This window comes from Mesocricetus auratus, unplaced genomic scaffold (assembly GCF_017639785.1).
Source record: "Mesocricetus auratus isolate SY011 unplaced genomic scaffold, BCM_Maur_2.0 Super-Scaffold_100003, whole genome shotgun sequence".
NCBI classification, from domain to species: domain Eukaryota; kingdom Metazoa; phylum Chordata; class Mammalia; order Rodentia; family Cricetidae; genus Mesocricetus; species Mesocricetus auratus.
This window is the reverse complement of record NW_024429188.1, coordinates 89,667,245-89,688,016: the sequence shown is the minus strand read 5'-3', so window position 1 is coordinate 89,688,016 and position 20,772 is coordinate 89,667,245. Positions and strand designations below refer to the sequence as shown.

General features: G+C 39.7%; 1 protein-coding gene across 2 annotated transcripts in view; it reads left to right on the top strand.

The window, feature by feature from the left end:
• The window catches only part of Lamp2 (lysosomal associated membrane protein 2), a 49,337-nt gene extending 38,314 nt beyond the window's left edge, over positions 1-11,023 (top strand). Inside the window, exon 9 of one of the 2 annotated variants that reach the window (XM_021234703.2) lies at positions 8,674-11,023. In XM_021234703.2, coding sequence (XP_021090362.1) covers positions 8,674-8,816 — 143 coding nt within the window. In that variant the 3' untranslated portion in view covers positions 8,817-11,023. Of the gene's footprint in view, positions 1-5,552; positions 6,034-8,673 lie in introns of those variants that run through there. The other variant, XM_013122800.3, reaches the window with a different exon arrangement.
• Positions 11,024-20,772: the final 9,749 nt, after the last annotated feature.

The following is a 20,772-nucleotide window of genomic DNA, read 5'->3' as shown; positions in this document are numbered from 1 at the left end:
TATAGATCTAAAAGATACGTAAATAAGATGTTGTATTAGAAGGTGAGTCGTGAAGTGACCCTTTTAAAAAACTTAGTTTTTAAGAGGAGTTTCATATTTTGTTATAGATAGAGAAGTATTTTCTAATTCTTAGACTGAAAATTATCTTTGAAAGATCTTTGAGTAGAAAATTGAAGATTAGCAGGGGTTTGTTTTTCTCTATAGGTAGCTTCAATTGAATTTTAATGGCCATGGAACCCTTTAATATTTAAATGTTTTGAGACAGGGTTTCTCTGTATTTTCTTTGCAACCTGTCTTGTCACTCTCTTTGTAGACCCGGCTGGCCTCGAGCTTACAGAGATCTTCCTGCCTCTGCCTCCTGAATGCTGGGATTAAAGGCGTGCGCCACCACCGCCCACTGTCTTTAAAACTTTTATTGCTTCTGTGGCATGGAAACTTTTTCACAGGGTTGTGGGTATCTGAGTAATAAAGCACTTTCTTAGCATGTATCAGGGTCTGAGTTCAAGTCCCAGTGCTAGGGGTAAGGGATCTTAACAGTTAGACAATGTGCCACACATTCCTTTAATCAGACACTCGGGAGAATGAAGCAGGCAGATATACCTGCAAGTTCAAGTCAAGCCTGGTTTGCATCGTGAGTTTAAGGTCAAACAGGATGACACACTTAGATCCTGTCTCAAGAAAATCCCACAAATACAGTTTATTTCCTTTCGCAGAAACATTTTCATTATATTATTAAGTGTACATTAAGCAAATAGCCGAGGTCAAATTGACCTACATAATGAGTATTTCTTTTCTTCAGGACACAGTCCTATTAATATTAACTGTTTTAGTGGTGGAGCACATTCATAATCTCAGCACCCGGGAGGTGGAGGCAGGAGACCAGGATTTCTAGGTCATCCTTGGCCACATAGTGAATTTGAGGCCAAGTTGGACTGCATGAGACTCTGTTTCAAAAACAAAGAACAAAGAGTAAAACAATTGCTTTTTGTAAAATCAGAATTTGTTTCAATTACATACATACCCTTATAGTTGAATTCATAAAAATCAATAATTATAAATTAATATTTCACATACTAAGTGAGCATTTTAAGTAAGTGACAGCATCTAGAAAAATCTTTGTATTAGTGGAATTGCCTTTTTGATCTGCTCTGGGAATATTTGTCTTACATGAAAGCCTTATTGGCACTGTTTATGAAAGTCATCTCAGTACTGGATCAAATACCCAAATTTGGGAACGAAAGGACTGTTGAGACTTTTGCCAAAATAAATTAATCTACTAATGAATTTTCAAAAATCCAAGAGGTATTAAATCTAAGGCATAATTCTGTCTGGTATGTGCTACCTAGTATCTTATAGGCTGAGTGGTAATTTGGGAAATTAAAGGGGCACAGTTCACCGGGAACTTTAGTAGCATCTGTTCACAAGTCAAATCCAGCAGTGTTATCTCTGGATTCTTAATAGAACCCAGTTTAGAATGACCATCAAGTTGGCAGCCAGAGTCAATGTTAGACTGTCTATAAACTCCAGGCTTCTTTCTAGTTTCCGGTTATTGCCCTAGAGGCTGGCTGTCAGAAAAGAGCTTGGCATATTTTGTGATTGCATGTCATGGTCAGAACTTCATTTCAGCCTATTCATTCCTTTTTGTCTTATGTATGTTTGCCTACATGTATGTCTGTGTACCACTTGTGTGCCCTTTCAATGTGGAATGAAGAAGAGGGTACCAGATTCCTGAGAATGGGTGTTATAAATGGTTATGAGCTGCCATGTGGATGCTGGGAATCAAACCCAGGTCCTCTAGAAGAACAGCCAGTGCTCTTAACTGCAGTGCTGTTCATTCTTACTTTGACGCAATCCTAGTAAATGTATTTAATTTTGTGATTTATCAACCTTTGGTAGAGTCTAGTCCCTGGAAGAAAACTGCAGGCAACATGAGGCAAGGGAGTGGGGAATACGGTTAAGTGGTGTTTTAGAACCCTGGTCTTCATTGTGGATCTTTGCAAGTGGCTTTTCTATCCATCTTTGTCTGCAGTCACAGTAGGTTGTTCTTTTTATAATCTGTACTTCTGGAATCTCATTCCTTTATGTCCTAGGAAACCCTCCGTTGAACATCTTCAATATGTCATTAGCCTTGTTCTTTTAAAAAATTACTTGTTTGTTAAATAGAACAAGTTTTTCAAACTGAAGATGGTAATTAAAGACACCAAGTCCTAAAAACCCCTATGTTTTCATAAAGGGAAGCTGTTACTCCATATCTGCTCTTTAATCTGCCAAGATAACACACATTGCACACATTCTAGCAGACTCCACTTTGTCCGTGAGAATATGGGGGAGAAATATTAGCCTCGCTCTTTATGAACATTTTCCTTCCCCCTTTATCTCATCTTACAAACGTATTTATCTATTCCAGATGCCACCTTTTCTTTATGTCTCTATTGCAAGTACCTCCATGCTTTCTTTCTCTGGATCTTAAATTTATAGAAATGACTTTTTTCTCCTTAGTCCTTGATGCTGTGACTGATCACTAGCTATTCACTTGCCATTCACTAGTCTTTGCAGCGGTTTGACTCATACCTTATCCTCCACATGGCTAGATCCAGTATGCATTGTTTCAGAATACTGTAATATATTAAACTCTTTTCCCATGCCAATTGGAGCTCTCCCCCTCCTAAGCTGCCACACCATCTTCTACCTGCCTTTCCTACATCTCAAATATTAGTATTCCGGGCGTTTTCTGTTTGGACCCTTTTCATTTTACTTGTCCCAGTTTATAGACAGTTTGGTTGGGACCCAGATATATTGTTTTGTTAGCGTTTAAGGAAACTACACAGGGTATGGGTTTTCATTATATTTTCCTACCCACCCATTTTTGCTGATGCTCTTTGCCCTCCCCTCCCTCTTCTGCTTACATGTCACATGCATTGGATCACACTCTTCCTTCCTTAAAAACAGCTCCCCGCTATGGTCAAGTTCCATGACTATATATAGAAATTAAAATACAGTATATGAGTATGAGAGAAATCCTGTGGGATTTGTCTTTGCATCTGGCTTCTTTTGCCTAACATGCTCATTTTAGTCCATCAAATTTCCTTCAAATGGAATGATTTCATTTCCATTGTGTGTGCCACATTTTCTTTAGTCACTTTTCTGTAGACTTGTAGGCTGGTTCCTACTATGTGTTTGTTTACTGCTATATGCAGTGCAGCAGGTAGGATAGACCCCTTTAGGTGTGCACTCAGGAACGGTATACCTGGGGACACAGACATCTATAATTCAATCGAAAATTGAGTATCTCCCTCTTCTGCTAACTGTTTCCCTCTATCCCACTCATCCTCAACAACTACAAGTGCAGCAAGACTAAAATACATTTACATTTCTTTCTTTTGGATTACCATCATGATTGACAGCACCATCATTTCTGAAACCACTCAAGTGTAGAATTGGAAAACATCCTGTCACTACAGCCATTTTGGTCAAGTTTTTACATCCATTTTTGTCAAGTTTGCCTTCTAAATGGATATGTGGTCTCTCCCTTTTGCATCTACATTTCATTAACCCAGTTCAGGAAAATTATATTGGTCACTAGGATGCTAGCAATTGCGGTGGCTCCTAGCTTACTACCTGCAATCTGCAGTTCTGAAACAGTTACCCTGCTGGAATTTCTGTTGCTGTTTGTTTGCTTTCATTGGGAGAAGGCAGAAGCACCTAAGAGTGGAGAGCACTTTTTTGAGCTGGTCTTATGTACCTTCTTTCTGGCTCCCATCCAACCCACCCACTGTTCTATGTCACCCTCCTTGCGTTGCTCCCTGGAGTTTCATGTTTTCTTACCCTCCATGCTTTGTCTGTACTGTTTCTTATACCTACAGTGCCTCCCACTACCTGCATTGTCTTAAAACTCAGCCCAAATGTCACCTTTCCAAGGTGTCTTAGGCAACAAAGCTGACCACTTCCATGATGTTTTGTGTTTTGCTTGCCCCACCATAGCATATCTTGCATTTCTAACCACTGATTTCTTTGTTTCACTCTTACACTAGACTACACGTATTTTTTAAGTTAGCATACAGTGTTTTATTATAGCATTTTGTTTTGTTTTTCAAGACAGTTTCTCTGTATAATAGCCCTGGCTGTTCTGGAATTCGCTCTGTAGACTAGGCTGGTTAATAGCATCTCATACATATTCTGTTATATTTTGTTCTCATTTTATCCATCCGCAGTGCCCTCCTTGTCCTTCCTGTTCCCCTCTTGCTTATCGCTTCTTGACAAATAGCCTCCTCTTCTGCTTTCATGCCATCTGTGTGACATGAACCACACATCTATGCCCTCTTCTGCCTCTTCAGAAGCTCGTCTACCCTTCATGGTTTCCTTTGTATCCACACACACATTTAGAATCTGCATATAAATAAGTGGGGTTTGTGTGAGTCTCTCTTACTTTGCATAACATGCTATTTTTAGATCCATCAGTTTTCCTTCAAATGGAAGAATTTCATTTTTTATTGCTACATAAAATTCCATTTTGCATATATAGCACACTTATCTGCTCACCTGTTAGATGTCTAAGTTAGGTCTTGACCATCTTGTGACTAGTGCTGCAATAAACGTGAGTGGTCAGGTATTTCTGTGATGTGTTGATTTATTTTTTGGATGTATATTGAGGGGTGGTATAGCTGGATCATATGGAGATTCTATTTTTAAGGTGTTTTGTTGTGATATGCTAAATTAATTTTCTGTGGATACATAACCAGTAATAGAATTCCTGGATAACTGTATATATGGTATTTCTTTTTAATTTTTCAGATTAATTTTGTTTCTTTGACAATTTGATGTATCTATACATTGTATTCTGAATATTCTCTCCTGCATCCCTCCCTCCCCTCCCTCCCTCCCTCCTCTCCCTCCCTCCCTTTTCAATGTGCTCTCGTTCCTGGCCAGTATCTTTTCCAGATTCATAATTACCTCCCATCCCCTGTGGAAACTTGATACTGATTTCCATGATGGCTAAACCGAATTTACATTCCTACCAGTAGTGAATAAGTGTTCCTCTTTCCCTAGATTACATACATATCATGAAGCCAACAGCTACACCAGTAGGGCCAGATTATCTTTCCTCATTACCAACTGAGCGCACATGCTGTGAGTTGTGCTCTTGTGTCAGCTCGAAATAGCTGCTGTTCATTTCATGACTTAGAACATTCAGAATTCAACATGGTAGTTAGTTCTGAAAGCTCTAGGCTGATTAAGGGAAATCAAATTATATTTATTCATTGTCACTTTCTGTAAGAAGCCTGGGAGTATGTGATCACTATATATATATCCCCCCCCATGACTGCTTTTTAAGGAGGGGCGACTGCATAAAAGTGCTGTTTTGTTTTTGTCTGCTTTTGTTTTTTTAAGGGATCACTTTTGGGAACATCTCCTTTACTGATAATGAATGCCAAAATGATTTTGCTGTTTTGATGTAAAAATATGTATGTTAGGAAGTGCTGTCATTTAACTTAAAATGGAGACATTTGAAATGTCATTGTGTCTGTTCTCAATTGTCCTTTCTCCACATCCAGCTCAAGACTGCAGTGCAGATGAAGACAACTTCCTTGTGCCTATAGCGGTGGGAGCAGCTCTGGCAGGAGTACTTGCTCTAGTGTTGCTGGTTTATTTTATTGGTCTCAAGCGCCATCATACTGGATATGAGCAGTTTTAGAACCTGCAATCTGATTGACTATATTATAAAATACATTCAAATAACAAGATTTTCTTGCCTGTCCGTGCTCCTTAAAACAGACACCTTGGAACTTTCATTCCTAAATCAGCCCCAACATTTTGATATCAATCTTTTTTTTAATTTTTCATAAAAACTGTTCTCCTCTGATCATCTTAAAATGCATAGTGGCTTAAAAAAAGAACACAGTATTAAGGTCTGTCTTAAGAAGCTTTGGCAAAATTGGGATCCTAACCTGAGATGCCTTAAACGTATTAATATGACCATTATAAAAAGATATATGGAGTTGTATCTCACTGGAATTAATAAATACTACTTCACTACTGGTGTTCTGTTTTGATGTGTGACAGCTGTTCTGATTTAAGCTCATCACTACTACGCCTTTGCAATATAGTTCAAGGCTTCAAATGCCTATCGAATATGCTTAGATTTGGTTTTCAGGGGTCTGAAGTACAGATAGTCCTTAGGGCTATCCTCATTTTTATAAGACCTGAAGACAAACCAGAGCTTTACATCTTTCTACAGTTATGACTTTTGCTGTTGCCTTTGAGTTCAAGTTAAATATGAAATTTGATTTTCAAGTTTGTGATTTTTCCCTAGATTTAAAAACAGACTCACGAGGCTATAAGAGAACCCAAACTGGCTTCTTAATTAGAGGATTTTTGGTGGGGATGGGGGGTGGGGTGTTGTCTTATGAGTCAAGAGTTTCTGTAGCCTTGGCTTCTCTGGTACTTGCTATGGAGTCCAAGCTTCAAACTCACAGATATCCACTTGTGTTGGCTTGCCAAATGCGGAGATCATAGGACAACCTGGGCTTTTAAGAAAATGTTTATTTTTCAGCAATATAGACTGAAGACATTCCAACATTTAACCACTTGCTTTGTTTTCCTCCTCTCTGGATGCCTGATTAACACTGAAAGATAGGAGATTCTATGAAATAATTAGGACAGATTGTGTTGTGTTTCTCTACCTCATCTTGTTGATCTCTGGAGCATTAAAATCTATTTAGTGTTGTCATCAGACTGGTACTTATGCAGTGGAAGCTAACAGCGATCTCAGAAGGGACGCAACAAAGCAAAGCATCTATGCCCTTGCTTCTCCAAGACAGGCGCTGTGGGGCATTAATGTTAGCCAGCCAGTCCAGATTGAAATGTTCTCATGGTAAAAGTGAGGCACTGGTGGGATATATAAATAAATCCAATTATTTAACACATGACGCCATGTTCATACTGAAAAGATCATTAATTCATTCGAATGTGTATATTGACTTGTTCAGAGTTTCTGTCATGTACTAATTAACAGTACAAATGTGTTTAGGTACCCAGCTGTCAGTGTCTGCTAGGGAGCTTTCAGTTAAACAGTAGCCCTCCCCAAAAAAAGGCTAATTGTAGTTACTGAAATTCACATTATGTTTTCAGAGCCATGGCAGTGTTTCTGTGAATGACAAAAGTGTAAGAAGAGGAAGTCTCAGAGCATATAGGCAGGCCGTTGATGATCAGAGATCACACAAAACACTATAATTTATTCATTGCTTTAGCCTTGTACTGAAAAGACCTTAGAGATTATTTACTCTTAAGTCCAGAATAGTATGGAAAGGGACATGACTTCACTGATGTTCCATTTATGGTAGCAATGAACCCATTAGTATTTGGATTCAAATCTGAATGAAATGCAATTGCTCAATAGTAAAATGATGACTGATTTAAACTTGCACTTTTGAGACCAGAGGTAGGCACTTTGAGTTGTCCTTTGTTTTGCTTTAGTCATTTTGAATTAATGAATATAGGCCTTCCTTCTCAGTCATGTACTAAGACACACCTGTTAGAATTTCTGTGCTGTCAAAACCCAAGCCTCTGAATCATAAATATAGGAGGGAAAGAGAAGGGAATGAGTAATTGTGGATCACTTGCTGTGGGTCAGGTACTTTAAAAATATAGTGACTCCTGAACTCCCTTATGATGTAGCCATCAGTATTGCCTTTTAATAGTTGAAGGAAATGAGGTGCAGCTTAAGTAACTTGATAAAGTCATCCTTAAGTTAGTACTGCAAAGAGTCTGATTCCATGGGATGGACTTGTATGTCTTAGACTCTTCTTCAACAAGGCCATCAGTTAGCTGGAAAGAATTACATGTAACCTGTGAGCTACTGAATGCCTATGTTAAAAAAGTACTAAGCCAAGCAGTGGTGGCACACGCCTTTAATCCCAGCACTTGGGAGACAGAGGCAGGCAGATGTCTGTGAGTTCGAGGCCAGCCTGGTCTACATAGTGAGTTTCAGAGAAACAGTCTCAAAAAACAAACAAACAAAAAGATGCTGGAGATATTGTTAAGAATATCTGTTGCTCTTGCAGAGTATCTGGGTTTGTTTCCCAGCCCCCACATGCCAGGTATTGCCCACCTGTAACTCCAGGGCACTGGACAAATGTGGTATACAGACATATATTTAAAAACCCAGTCATAAAATACAAATAAATGAATCTTTAAAAGAGCTAGAGCACATTACCTCGATCCTGTCTTTTACTTGTACAGAATTATTTTTTCCCAAATGTGCTTGGTACAGAACCTAAGAGCCTTAAGCATGTTAGGCGAGTACTCTAGCACTGAGCTAGGTCACTCTAAGGGTAGATGCAGCAAGGGAGAAAGGAAATGAGACTCAGAGGCAGTCCCTATTGTCTAAAATCATACCTCTAATAATATAGCCATATTGTATAAGCTTAATTCTGAATTTGAACCCTTCCCCATTTTCCCCTATTATACTGAGAAATTTGGTCATTTTACATGAAGTGTTAAACAGTGATCTATGGCCATGGAATGTTCGGGTGGCTATTGAGAAAATAAGGGTTGTGCTCTAAAGAGATTAGCATGTGTCTACACTCTCCAAATGTGTCTTGTTTGTTTCTTTCTATCTTGTTGCATCCTTTACTAATTTCCTTTCTTTGCTGTCTGTCTGTTCTTTTCTAACAGCTGAAGAATGTGCTGCTGATTCTGACCTCAGCTTTCTTATTCCAGTTGCAGTGGGTGTGGCCTTGGGCTTCCTAATAATTGCTGTGTTTATATCTTACCTGATTGGAAGAAGGAAAAGTCGTACTGGTTATCAGTCTGTATAATCAGATCAGTCTAGTGCTTCCATTGGCTAAAGGCCAAGGATCGCTGTGCGTTAGATTGATTCATGGACTGACTTTGGTGAATTGCAAGCTGGCTTGGACATGAGCAGTAACTTAAGAAAATATGTTAGGACCAGTCTTCCCCCTTCATTTTCTTCTCCATTTGTTAAGATGTAATCGAAAGAAAACCTACACTTCACACTATGTCTCTTTATAATTTTAAGCATCTGGATCCAATTTTGAAAGCATTTCTACTGAAATATAATTTTATATATTGTAGTTAGTTGTATTTTGCTACTTTGATGTTACTTGCAAAATCAAAGCTGATAGAGAATTTAACTTGCTTCCCAAAGTAAAAGCTTAAAACTTAATGAATTCATCTTGGACATACATAATAATGAGTTTTTTCACCTTCTTAAGAGAAGTATTTAAGTCTGTGTAATACTTTTTACTAAAACAAGGGGGGTCTGGGGGCATATCCCAGTGATAGTGCATGTATATGTGAAGTTCTGAGTTCTACCCTCATAACTGCAAAAATAATGTTTTTAAAGAAAAAATGTACTCAACAGAAAACTCTGCCTGTTTCTTCATTACTGTTAGAACGACTATATTTTAACAAGGATTTTCTTTTCATTTTCTTGTTGGCTTCTGCAGTTGGGAATGTATTGATCATATTTATACTGCAAGATGAAGCAACCCTGTCAGCGCTGTGTGAGGTGTTGATTTTGAATAGACTGTTTTTTTAAGGCTGGAATTTAGAACTGTTTCCAGGCTTGTAACTTGTTCAGAGAGTTCATTCACCCTGCATAACAAAAGAAAACCCCATCTGTATACTTTTTGTGCCTCAGTGAGTTCAAATTGATATTTCTAACGCATTGACTTCTTCCTCTCACAGTAGCACGTGCTAACTGTGGAATTTAGTGGGCCCTGACGTGCCATCCATCAGGTGGCCGCCTAACCAAAGCTCGGCTGGGATGATCTTAGACATTTATTGTTCTTGATAGTCTATCCCTGTAGGGGCCAACTAATGGCTCTCCCTTATGGAGTAGGGTAATAGAGACTACTCATCTTTATGTTTGCTGGGTTCTTCAGCCTCTGAGTTTCTTGACGTTTACTACTGTGCATGTTTAGGTCCCAAATGTCAGCTTTGCACACCCGATATTAGCATGAGGCAGATGTTGATTTTCTTGAGCTATTTTCTCTCAGTTAAAAACAGAAGAACCCAAAGATTCACTTGAGCAATTTTTATTAAGCCTAAAACAGTGATCGTAAGTCTAAGTGATGTTAGTTTGGTAGCAGATCCCAGGCTCAAGTCCCAATCTACCTCTCAGCACAGGGCAGCTCTCAACATTGTGTTGCTCTCGTTAACTGATACCAGGATATTTTGCCATTAATTGCAGTTAGGGAATTGTGTTAAAAAGAAAGCTGCTATTTTATCTCTGCGTCCATCTCAAAGGTAGAGACTTCCAATGGGTCGAGTACTGGATTACTCAACCCCATCTCCTTTAGCAGAGTCAAGTGCTCCATTTGCTCCAGTATATATAGAATGGCTTTTAAAAAGATGTCCTCCAAAAGCTACTGCTTATTTGTTACTTAGTAAAAGTCACTTGGTACTATAAAGAACGGTGGCTTCATTTCAATACGCATTTTGGATGATTATCTAGAAGCCTGATTAATTAAATGGACTTTTTGGCTTGCTAAGTATATGACTTGAATGTTCAGATAGCTTCCAAAAGTATGGGTTTATTTAAAACCTTTCTACTTTTTGAGCAGGAAACTAATGTAAATAATTCTTCATTAGGTGTCATGGCTTTATCTTAGATAATTAGCAGACATGTATTTTATTCCCTGAGCATTATAATACAAAATAATAACAGAAGGGTAGAAAAGCTCCTTCAGCTCCAATCAAATATAGGAGGTTCAAAGTCTGTGAACTGAGTGGAGTGTTCAATTAGCCTTTCTCCGTGAGTTCATTTTATAACAATACAACAGTGCATCAGACTAAGGCTTTGAACTCATGAATGGTGATTCATTTTCCACCCAACCCTCTTTGGGAGAATTGATGCTTGCTGCTCTTTCAAGATTTGGATTTGCTCATTTAAAGAGCTAATGAATTGGGGAAAAATAAAGTATGCTGTGATATTGTTTGGTCTCCTATGTGTGATTTTGGATTGATACATTAAAGCCAATAAAGGTGATGCATTCTGTGACACCATGGATATCTTCATTTTTATTCTCTGTGCACAGTGGAATCATGATCTCAGGGGTCTGCAACTTGACTGAGTCCCATTGTGAGGAAGGTACTAGAACCTTTTTAGTAGACAATTCAAATATGAGGGCTTACATAGTCATGAAAATGCCAAGAAAATGCCCAAACCAAAATGTATACATCCAGAACGCTAACTTCTTAATAAATGTACTTCTATTTTGTGAGCACCAATGACCTGTACTCATTACTGAATTTTACTCTCATCAGTAGATGCTTTCCAACAGAGGCAGGAGAGGAGCTCAAGGATTCCCTAAATTCCTTACAACTCCTCTGCCTACTCATTTGTTAGATGACTAGGTTAAATAATACATAACTGTTCTCCTTCCTATGTACATAAATTTTGGTGGGAGAAGGAATTTAACACTGACATTCAATTGTTCTTAAATGTTTACATTTCATTTTGAGACTGCTATGTGTTTCATGTTCCCCCCTTTTATTCTTTTTTTATTTGAGGCAGGGTTCTCTATGTAATAGCCCTGGCTGTTCGAGAATTTGTTTTGTAGACCAGGCTGACCTCGAACTCACAGAGATCTGCCTGCCTCTGCCTCCCCAGTGCTGGGATTAAAGACATACATTATTACACCCAGGTATGCCCCCCCTGTTTTTTCCTGAGACATGATCTCACCTAACCCAGGCTGGGGCTTTGAACTGAGCCTCCTGCTTCTACCTCCTGGGTACTGATGTTGTAGACAGTACTGCCATGTGTAGCTTTTATAGCTTTAAGTGGGAAAATGGCTTTACACTTTACAAATATTTGGTGGGACTAGTTTCAGCTCCTTTATTGAATATATTTCACAATTCAATACCTTACTTTAAGATTACAGCTAGCAAACTGGGCATTGGTGGCGCACACCTTTAATCCCAGCACTTGGGAGGCAGAAGCAGGCAGATCTCTGTGAGTTTGAGGCCAGCCTGGCCTACAGAGTGAGTTCCAGGACAGGCTCCAAAGCTACACAGAGAAACCCTGTCTCAAAAAACAAAAACAAAACAGAAACAAGATTACAGCTAGCAAGTAGAGTATGTGTGCTGCTTGTAAGGATTTCTATGGATCTAAGTCAACTTGAAGGATCACCCTTTAAGGTCAGTGTGTCTAATACTTGAAAGCTAGTACTGCATTTAGAATGCTTAGGAAACATTTCCTCTTTTCCATTACTTTTGCTGCTTATGTATTTTGGTGGTACTCTAAATCTGGATTGCTTTGCTTCAAGAACTATGTATAGTGAATGACAAATTTTGGTACACAATGCATTTCTAGTAGCAAAGCAGCTGTGGTTTCTTTTCTTCTGTCCTCTTTTTTCCCCTTGAGACAAGGTCTCACTGTGTAGCCCTGGCTGACTTCAGACTTCACAAGAGATCTTCCTGTTGTTAAAGGACCCCACCCCACTCCTGGTAGCAACTCTACTTTAAGTGAACAGTTCCAGTGCTAAGCATTTGTCACACACTGTTTTATTCAGGAAAGGAATTCTGAGGTTCTTTATTATCATTCCCAGTTTTCAGAGGTGACGTCACCGAAGCATTGAAGGTAGAGGCTGAGCTGACATCTGAGCTCCGCTTTGTCTGCCCCCACAGATCGTGCCATGCATCCTGCCCTTCTAAGAAATGGTAGGCTTATAAAGCATTTGCCTTATATTAGTTACAGAAACCCAACTTTTGTCCACTACCAGCTTGCCTATAATGAATCCATAAATGGTCTTTAGTAGTCTTGAGTTTTGAAGGGTGGACGAATGTTGTGGCAGCATGCCTTTTCAAAGTTTGGTGCCAGTTTGCAGTGTACCTTATTAATCTGATGTTAGCCTCTGGATGACATTTCCCCCAAGCTAGCCTCATTCAGTTATTCTGGTCACATACCATTATCATTTTGCCCTTAAGTTCTTCTGCATCATGAATCATTTTGACTGTGCATTAGTGTATTTAAGAAACTAAATGGAACTCTCTCTGTCCTCACTTTCCTTAAATTAATGTCACTCCTGTCCCCGAGTCATCCCTTGGCTTTAAGTGCACTGTAGTTATGACACTTGGCAGTTTGAACCCTGATGCACACACAGTTCCTACTCCCCAATCTAGAGCAGTTTTGAAAGAGTTTCAAGGGAGATCTATGTGCTCTCTCTAGAGCCCTCCTTGTTACTTAGCTTCTTTAGGTCTGTGGATGGTAGCATGTTAAATTTATTTAACAGCTAATGTTCATTTATAAGTGACTATACACTATGTCCAATACATTGCTGTACTCCTCTCTAGCCAGATTGACACCTCCCAAACTCCCAAGGGTGTTCTCATCTTGCACTTCATATGCCTTCTACCTGGAATGCTTGTTCCCTAGCTCTCCCTAGCTCACCCTCTCAGCGCTGTCATGTCTTTTAAACCGTCATCTTGTCAGCGAAGCATTACCTGCCCAGCCTGTTTAAAATGGCACTCCAGGGCTGAAGAAATGGCTCAGTGTGTAAGAGCACTCGCTGTGCAAGCTTAAGGACCTGCATTTGAACCCCTAGCTGGGTATGGCCATGCATACTCATAACCCCAGCACCAGGAGCAGAGACCAGCAGGTGCTGGAGGATATTGCTGGCAAACTTCAGGCCAGTATGAAACTCCATGTTTTGTTGTTGTTATTGTTGTTGTTTTGTATGTGTATGTGTGTGGGGAGGTTATGGTTAAACTTTGTTTTGAATTTTTCTTACTGTTTTGATTGAGGTTGGGAGAGGGACAGAGAAGACATGAAGTTGGGTGGGAAATGGAGGAATTGGGGAGGGGAAACATGCTAAAAATATGGGAAGGGAAAGAAACCCTGTTTCACAGAGATAAGGTGGAAAATCATAGGGCACCTGTTGTCTTCTGGCTTTTGCATGTGCACAAAGATACACACTAATGCATACACACACACCACACATACCACACACATACATCATACTACCACCCCCTACACATACACAGGCACACCATACACATACATACACACACCTCCACACCACCCCCATCACACACACCACATACACACAAACACACATGTTAACAGCATCCCGATGGCTTTCCATTCTCCTTACTTTGTGTCTCTATCAGACATTCTGTGTCCCTTCCATGTTAAGTTAATGTATGTTTCAAGTATGTTTCCCTCTAGAAGATGAATTTAGTGAGAACAGGAGTTGTTGGTGAATCTTTTATTCTGTCCCAGTACCTAAAACAGTTACTGGCTGGCATATGATTTATTCAGGAGAAAAAAAGAACTTATTAAATGAATGAACAATCATCTCCTACAACAGCTAAACATTTATTAAGCACTAAGTGCCTTACTCCATCAAGTCTAAGATCTATCAATGGTAAGATCAATATTGCCAATTATAATGTAGCCATAAGAGTCCTGCTGATTTCAAAGTTGTTAAAAATTGGAATAAAAAAGATTTTGGAATTGATGTTTTTCAGGCACCATGGAGAGTGCTGTACATAGATTATATCATCTACCATTAATCAATCATTTAATGAAAACTAAACATATACCATCTGTATCATGGAAATGATCAAGTCAGGGCTCTTACACAACCTTCTATAGGACAGGATACCAATCCTCATTTTTGAAACTTTCACATTTTCATTTGGTGTACTGGCATGCACATATGTGCAGAGGTCAGAGGATCACTTGTGGGAGTTGCTTCTCTCTCCACCATGTGAATTTCAAGGATCAAATCAGGTTATCAGGCTTTGTGCCAGGTCCGTTCACCCACTGAGCCATCTTATTGATCCTCTTCTAAATTTTTGAGCAATTGACATGCGGGGGCTGGAGAGATGACCCAGCAGATACAAGCACTGGCTGTTCTTCCAGAGGACCTGGGTTCAATTGCCTGTACCCATATGGCAGCTCAAAACCATCTGTAACTCTTGTCCCAGGGGATTGGTGATGGGGATGTCCTTCTGTATATATGTTTCTCTTATTGGTTGATGAATAAAACACTGATTGGCCAGTAGCCAAGCAGGAAGTATAGGTAGGACTACCACACAAGGAGAATTCGTGGAGGAGGATGCAGTGAGGAGTTGCCAGAGGGACGCCATGTAGCTGCTGAAGGAGTAACATGCTGGAGCATTTGCCAGTAAGCCAAAACCACATGGAGATACACAGTTTAAAAGAAATGGGTTAATAACTGAGAGAGAGCTAACCAGTAAGAAGCCTAAGTCATAGGTCAAACAGTTTATAATTATTGTAAGTCTCTGTGTGCTTATTTTGGGCTAAACAGGTGTGGTACCAGGTGGGACAGAAACTCCATCAACAGATTGGCTTCATGGTCTCCTTCCTACTTTCACAGCCAATAACCACACCCACAAAACCACAAAGGTATAAAATAAAAACGTGTATTTTACTAGGATCCATGAGAGAATGTGCTTTCTTATGTGTGTGATAATTGTTATGTCACATAATGCCATTCCATTTATTTTTCCATAAATGTTAAGATTTTCCCTTTTTAACATTTGTTACTAATTTAGTTTTTACATTTCAACCACAGTTGCCCCTCTTCTCTCGCTATCTAAACTTCCCCCTACCTCCCATCTGCTCAAGGCCTCCCCTAGGAAGTCTACAAAGTCTGCCCCATCATCTCGTTGAGGCAGGACCAAGGCATCTCCCTACCCCCACATCCCTGTGTCTAGGCTGAGCAAGGTATCTCTCCATATAGAATGGGCTCCACTAAGTTTTTGCATTACAATTAGATCTTGGACCCACTGCCAATAGCCGTATATATTGTTCCATTCACATCATTGTCACCTATATTAAAGGAGTATAGTTCAGTTTTATGTAGGTTCCCCATTTGTCAGACTAGAGTCAGTGACTTCTCACTAGCTTGGGTCAGCTGATTATGTGGATTTCCTTATCATGGTCTTGACTCCTTTGTTTATATTGTCGCTCCTCCCTCAGTTCAGTTATGTTCCAGGAGCTTGGCCCACTGGTTAGGTGTGGATTTCTGCATCTGCTTTCATCTGTTTCTGGAAGAGGGTTCTAACTTCTCTGTGGTTGTGGATTGAAGGCTGTGTATCTTTTGCTTTATGTCTGGTATCCACTTATGAGTGAGCACATGTTGGTCTGGATTATCTCACTCACAATTGTTTTTTCTAGTTCTGTCCATTTGCCTGCCAATTTCATTATTTCATTGTTTTTTTCCTCCAAGTAATACTCCATTGTGTAAATGTACCACATTTTCTTTATCCATTCTTCAGTTGAGGAGCATCCTGGTTGTCTCCAAGGTCTGACTATTGAGAATAATGTTGCTCTGAACATAGTTGAGCAAATGTCCTTGTGGTAAGAATGTACCTCCTTTGGGTATATGCCCAAAAGTGGTATTACAGGGTCTTGCGGTAGGTTGAATGATTCTTTTTTTTAAAGATTTGTTTTTAGTTGTATGTATATGTGTGTACTTGGTTGTTATGTGTATGCACATGAGTGCAGGTGTCTATAGAGGCCAGAAGAGGGTCCGAAATTATCAGGAGCTAAAGTTAAAGGTGGTTGTGAGTTCAGGTCCTCTAGAAGAGCAGCAGACACTCTTTTTTTATTTTTATTTATTTATTTATTTTACGAGACAGGGTTTCTCTGTATTGTTTTGGAGGCTATCGGTCCAGCCCGGCCTCGAACTCACAGAGATCCGCCTGCCTCTGCCTCCTGAGTGCTGGGATTAAAGGCGTGCGCCACCACCGCCCGGCGCAGCAGACACTCTTACTGCACCTTCTCTCCAGCCCCCGGATTGCATTTCTAAGGTAGCATAAAAATGCATTGCATATATTGACCGTTTTTTCTTACTCATTGATCTGATTCTGTTTCTTAGCTATTATGAAGAGTACAGAAATAAACATGGATGTGTAAGTGCCTCTGTGGTAGGGACTTACAGTCCTTTGAACATATACTCGGGAGTGTTATGGCTGGATTAGATGAAACTTGCATTTTTAGTTGTTTTGTGGGTCCTTCACACTGATTTGAGTACTGGCTACACCAGTTTACATCTGTACTGTAAGGGTTTTTCTTTCCTCACAGCCTCTCCAGCATTTGCCATTGTCAGTTTTCTTGCTGGTAGCCATTCTGTCTGGGGTGAGATGGAGTCGCAATGTAGTTTAATGTCCATTTCCCAGATGGCTAAAGTTAGAACACAGTAGTTACTGTGTCACTTCTAATTCTAAAAGGTAGTCTGTATCTTTGGCTGCTGGACTTTTCAATTTTAAGGGAAATAGCATGTTCAATGTCCTCTTTGCTTTCTTTTAAGTGCTGTATCTTCGAGTATGGCATATATGTCAGAACATATTTTCAAACCTGGCTTTTAAACCACAAAGTAGCTGTGTGGCCCTGAACAATTTCCTTAAATTCTCCAAGTTAGGCTTATCCATCTCCAAAGTAACAATCCATTCTATGGTGTAGAGTTAAAAGGTTGAAGAGAATGCCATCAAGTATATAGTAGGCAATACATATTTGCTTAATGATATCAAGCTGAATCTGTTCCTTAAGGATGATAAATTCAAGATGTTGGGATCACAAGAGGAGAGGGAATGGGGCTGAGATAAAACCTGGAGACATATAACTAAAACAGACAAAACAGAAGACATATACTGAAACGGAGTTAGAAAAAGAAGGCTGGGTTGTGAAGTTACATAGTGAGTCTCAGAATCCACTTGAAATATGTAAACACGAGTCTCAAAGGGATAAAGTCTTTGATTTGAAAGCTTCAGTTGAGAGAATACATCAGCGATGAATACGAAGAAGCCACAGTGAGATACTACTTCACTACTAAAAGGGCAAAAACTAACAAATACTGCTAAAGGTTTGAAAACTGTTGCTGTAAACAAATATTTGTGGAAAATAATAGAAAGATTTCTCACAACGAGAAATAGAACTATCACATGATATAACAAGCCCACTGCTGGGTTCAAATCCAGAGGAAATGAAATCAGTATGATTCAATACTTACAGGTTAGGTGCAGTACTATTCACCAGAGCTCAGATATGGAAGCACCCTGTGTGTCCATTGACAGGTGAAGGTATAAAGAAAGTGTTGTACAAATGCACAGTAGAGCATTCTTCAATCTCAAAAAAATGCCGTTTGGAGCTGGAGAGATGGCTGCTCTTTCAGAGGATCTGGGTTGAATTCCCACTGCCCACATGGCAGCTCACAAACATCTGAAACTCCAATTCCAGGGGATCTGACACCGTCTTCTAAGCTCCATAGGCAACAGGCATACACATAGTGCACAGACATGCTTGCAGGCAAAACAATCTTACACGTGTTTTTTTATGTAGAAAGAGGAAAAAACTGCAATTTAATCATTTGCAGCAACATGGATAGAATTGGAGGATATTTGTTACATGAAATGTATCTGGCATAGAAAGACAATGCCATATGTTCCCATTGATAGGAGGAACCTTAAAATGTTGTTTCCATAGAAAGCAGGGAGTGGAATCCTGGCTACTAGAATCTGGGAAGGATATAGGGAGAAGAGGATGGACAGAGAATTTTTCAGAGTACAGAGATGAAGTTGCGTAGGAGGAATAACCCCTAAGGTTCTGTAGCAGAGTAGGATAACTGTAGTTGAAAAATACCTTTTTAAACATTAAAAACTTGTAGGGAGAATTGTGAATGTTCACATCACAAATATATATCAGTTGCCCTGAACTGATTACTACATAAATATAGAAAAATGTATTGAAATGTCACAGTGTGTCCCATTATTATTTATAGTTATGTGTCAGTTTTTAAAAATATGAGCTATGGAGACTGGTCAGTGGGTAAGAGGCTTGCTGCGCAAGGATGAACATCTGGGTTTGAGTTTCCATGACACACATAAAATTGGGACACCATCATGTATGCCTTTTATTCCAGCTTTGTGTGGAAGAGACAGATGGAGCCAGGGAACTTGCAACCCTGACAGCAGAGCCACCGAAATGTTGGGCTTCAGGATAGCTGAGAGACCCTGTCTCAGAATATAGCAGATTCTTATAGAGGAAGACACCTGAGGTCCTCTTCTGGTCTCTGCTTGTACACGCACCCCCTCCACACACAAATACACATGCACAACACAACTCATCAGATACAAAATAATAATTAAAAGGACCTTATTTGGTGAGTAATAACATAATGCATTTATTGAAATGTGTTATGAAGTTAGAATCAAACATCTATATTTGATTCTAGATCTTTTGTAGTTTAAATTTTTAACCTCTTTAAGCACATTTGTATTTATTTTAATGTTATAAAGTTAGGTGTCTAAACCCATTTTCCACAAATAAGTAACCTATTGTTTTAATAGCTAAGCATCGTTTTCAATGTTCCACTCTTCCCCTACTGATCAGAGGAGAACAACTCTAAATTAACAAGCACATGTACACTTGACAGCATGCTTGTGTGTACTGTAGTTTATCTGTAGAACTGTTGGTCTGTTAAAATTGGGCTGTGCCCATTCCACATGGAGGGAGGCTCTCTCAGCCTGGACACATGGGGGAGGGCCCTGAATGAAAGGACAGACTATGGAGATCCCTTAAGGAGGGCCTCACCCTCCCTGGGGAGCAGAGTGAGGATTGGGTGGGGGGTTGATGGTTGGTGGGGCTGGGGGAGGAGGGGAGGGAGAAGGAGCTGGGATTGACATGTGAAGCAAGCTTGTTTTTTTTTTTTTTTTTTTTTGGTTTTTACGAGACAGGGTTTCTCTGTATTGTTTTGGAGGCTGTCCGTCCAGCCTGGCCTCGAACTCACAGAGATCCACCTGTCTCTGCCTCCCGAGTGGCAAGCTTGTTTCTTATTTAAATTTTAAAAAAGATAAAAATAAAGAAAGCACATTGAGCAAGCCAGGGGGAGTAAGCCAGTAAGCAGAACCCTTCATTGCTGAGGAGCAATCTTTGTGCACTGTAAATATGTATTACTCTCTTTGGTTAATAAAGAGCTGACTGGCCTATAACTGAGCAGGAGAGCCAGCCTAGGAGAATGCTGGGAAGAGGAAGGACAGAGCCACAGGAGTCTCAAGCAGACAAAGAGGGAAGCAAGATGGGCATGTCACATGGCAACCCATAGATAAGAAATATGGATTAATCTAAATGTAAGAGTCAGTAATAAGCCTGAGCTGTCAGTCAAGCATTTATACTAAAAAAAATAACAAAAACCAAAAAATTTGGGCTGTGTATCTTACCTCAAAGAGCACAGTACTGAGGCAATTGTTCTGGCAGAGCACTTGCTGAACATGTACAGGACTGTGGAATAATCCCCACCCCCCCCTTACACACACACAATATAATGAAGGCTGAAAACGACAGTGTAAATGAATGCATTCGAATCCATAAAAGTTTACTGTTTCTAAACATTAAAGTGACACCAGTCAGAAAGTTAAACATGAAAGGGAAAAAACGAGAGAACGTATTTGTTTTCTAAAGTATATGGGTTAGGATAACACTCTTACTGCCAGATCCTGACAAAAAAAAAGAGAAGACAGCCGGGCGGTGGTGGCACACGCCTTTAATCCCAGCACTCGGGAGGCAGAGACAGGCGGATCTCTGTGAGTTCGAGGCCGGGCTGGACCGATAGCCTCCGATAGCCTCCGAAACAATACAGAGAAACCCTGTCTCGTAAAAACCAAAAAAAAAAAAAAAAAAAAGAAAAAAAAGAAAAGAGAAGACAGCCATTCCCAAGAGGGAACTGGAGTAAAGACTCAGATAGGTGTATCATAGCAGAAAAGCTGCAAATAGACAACTTG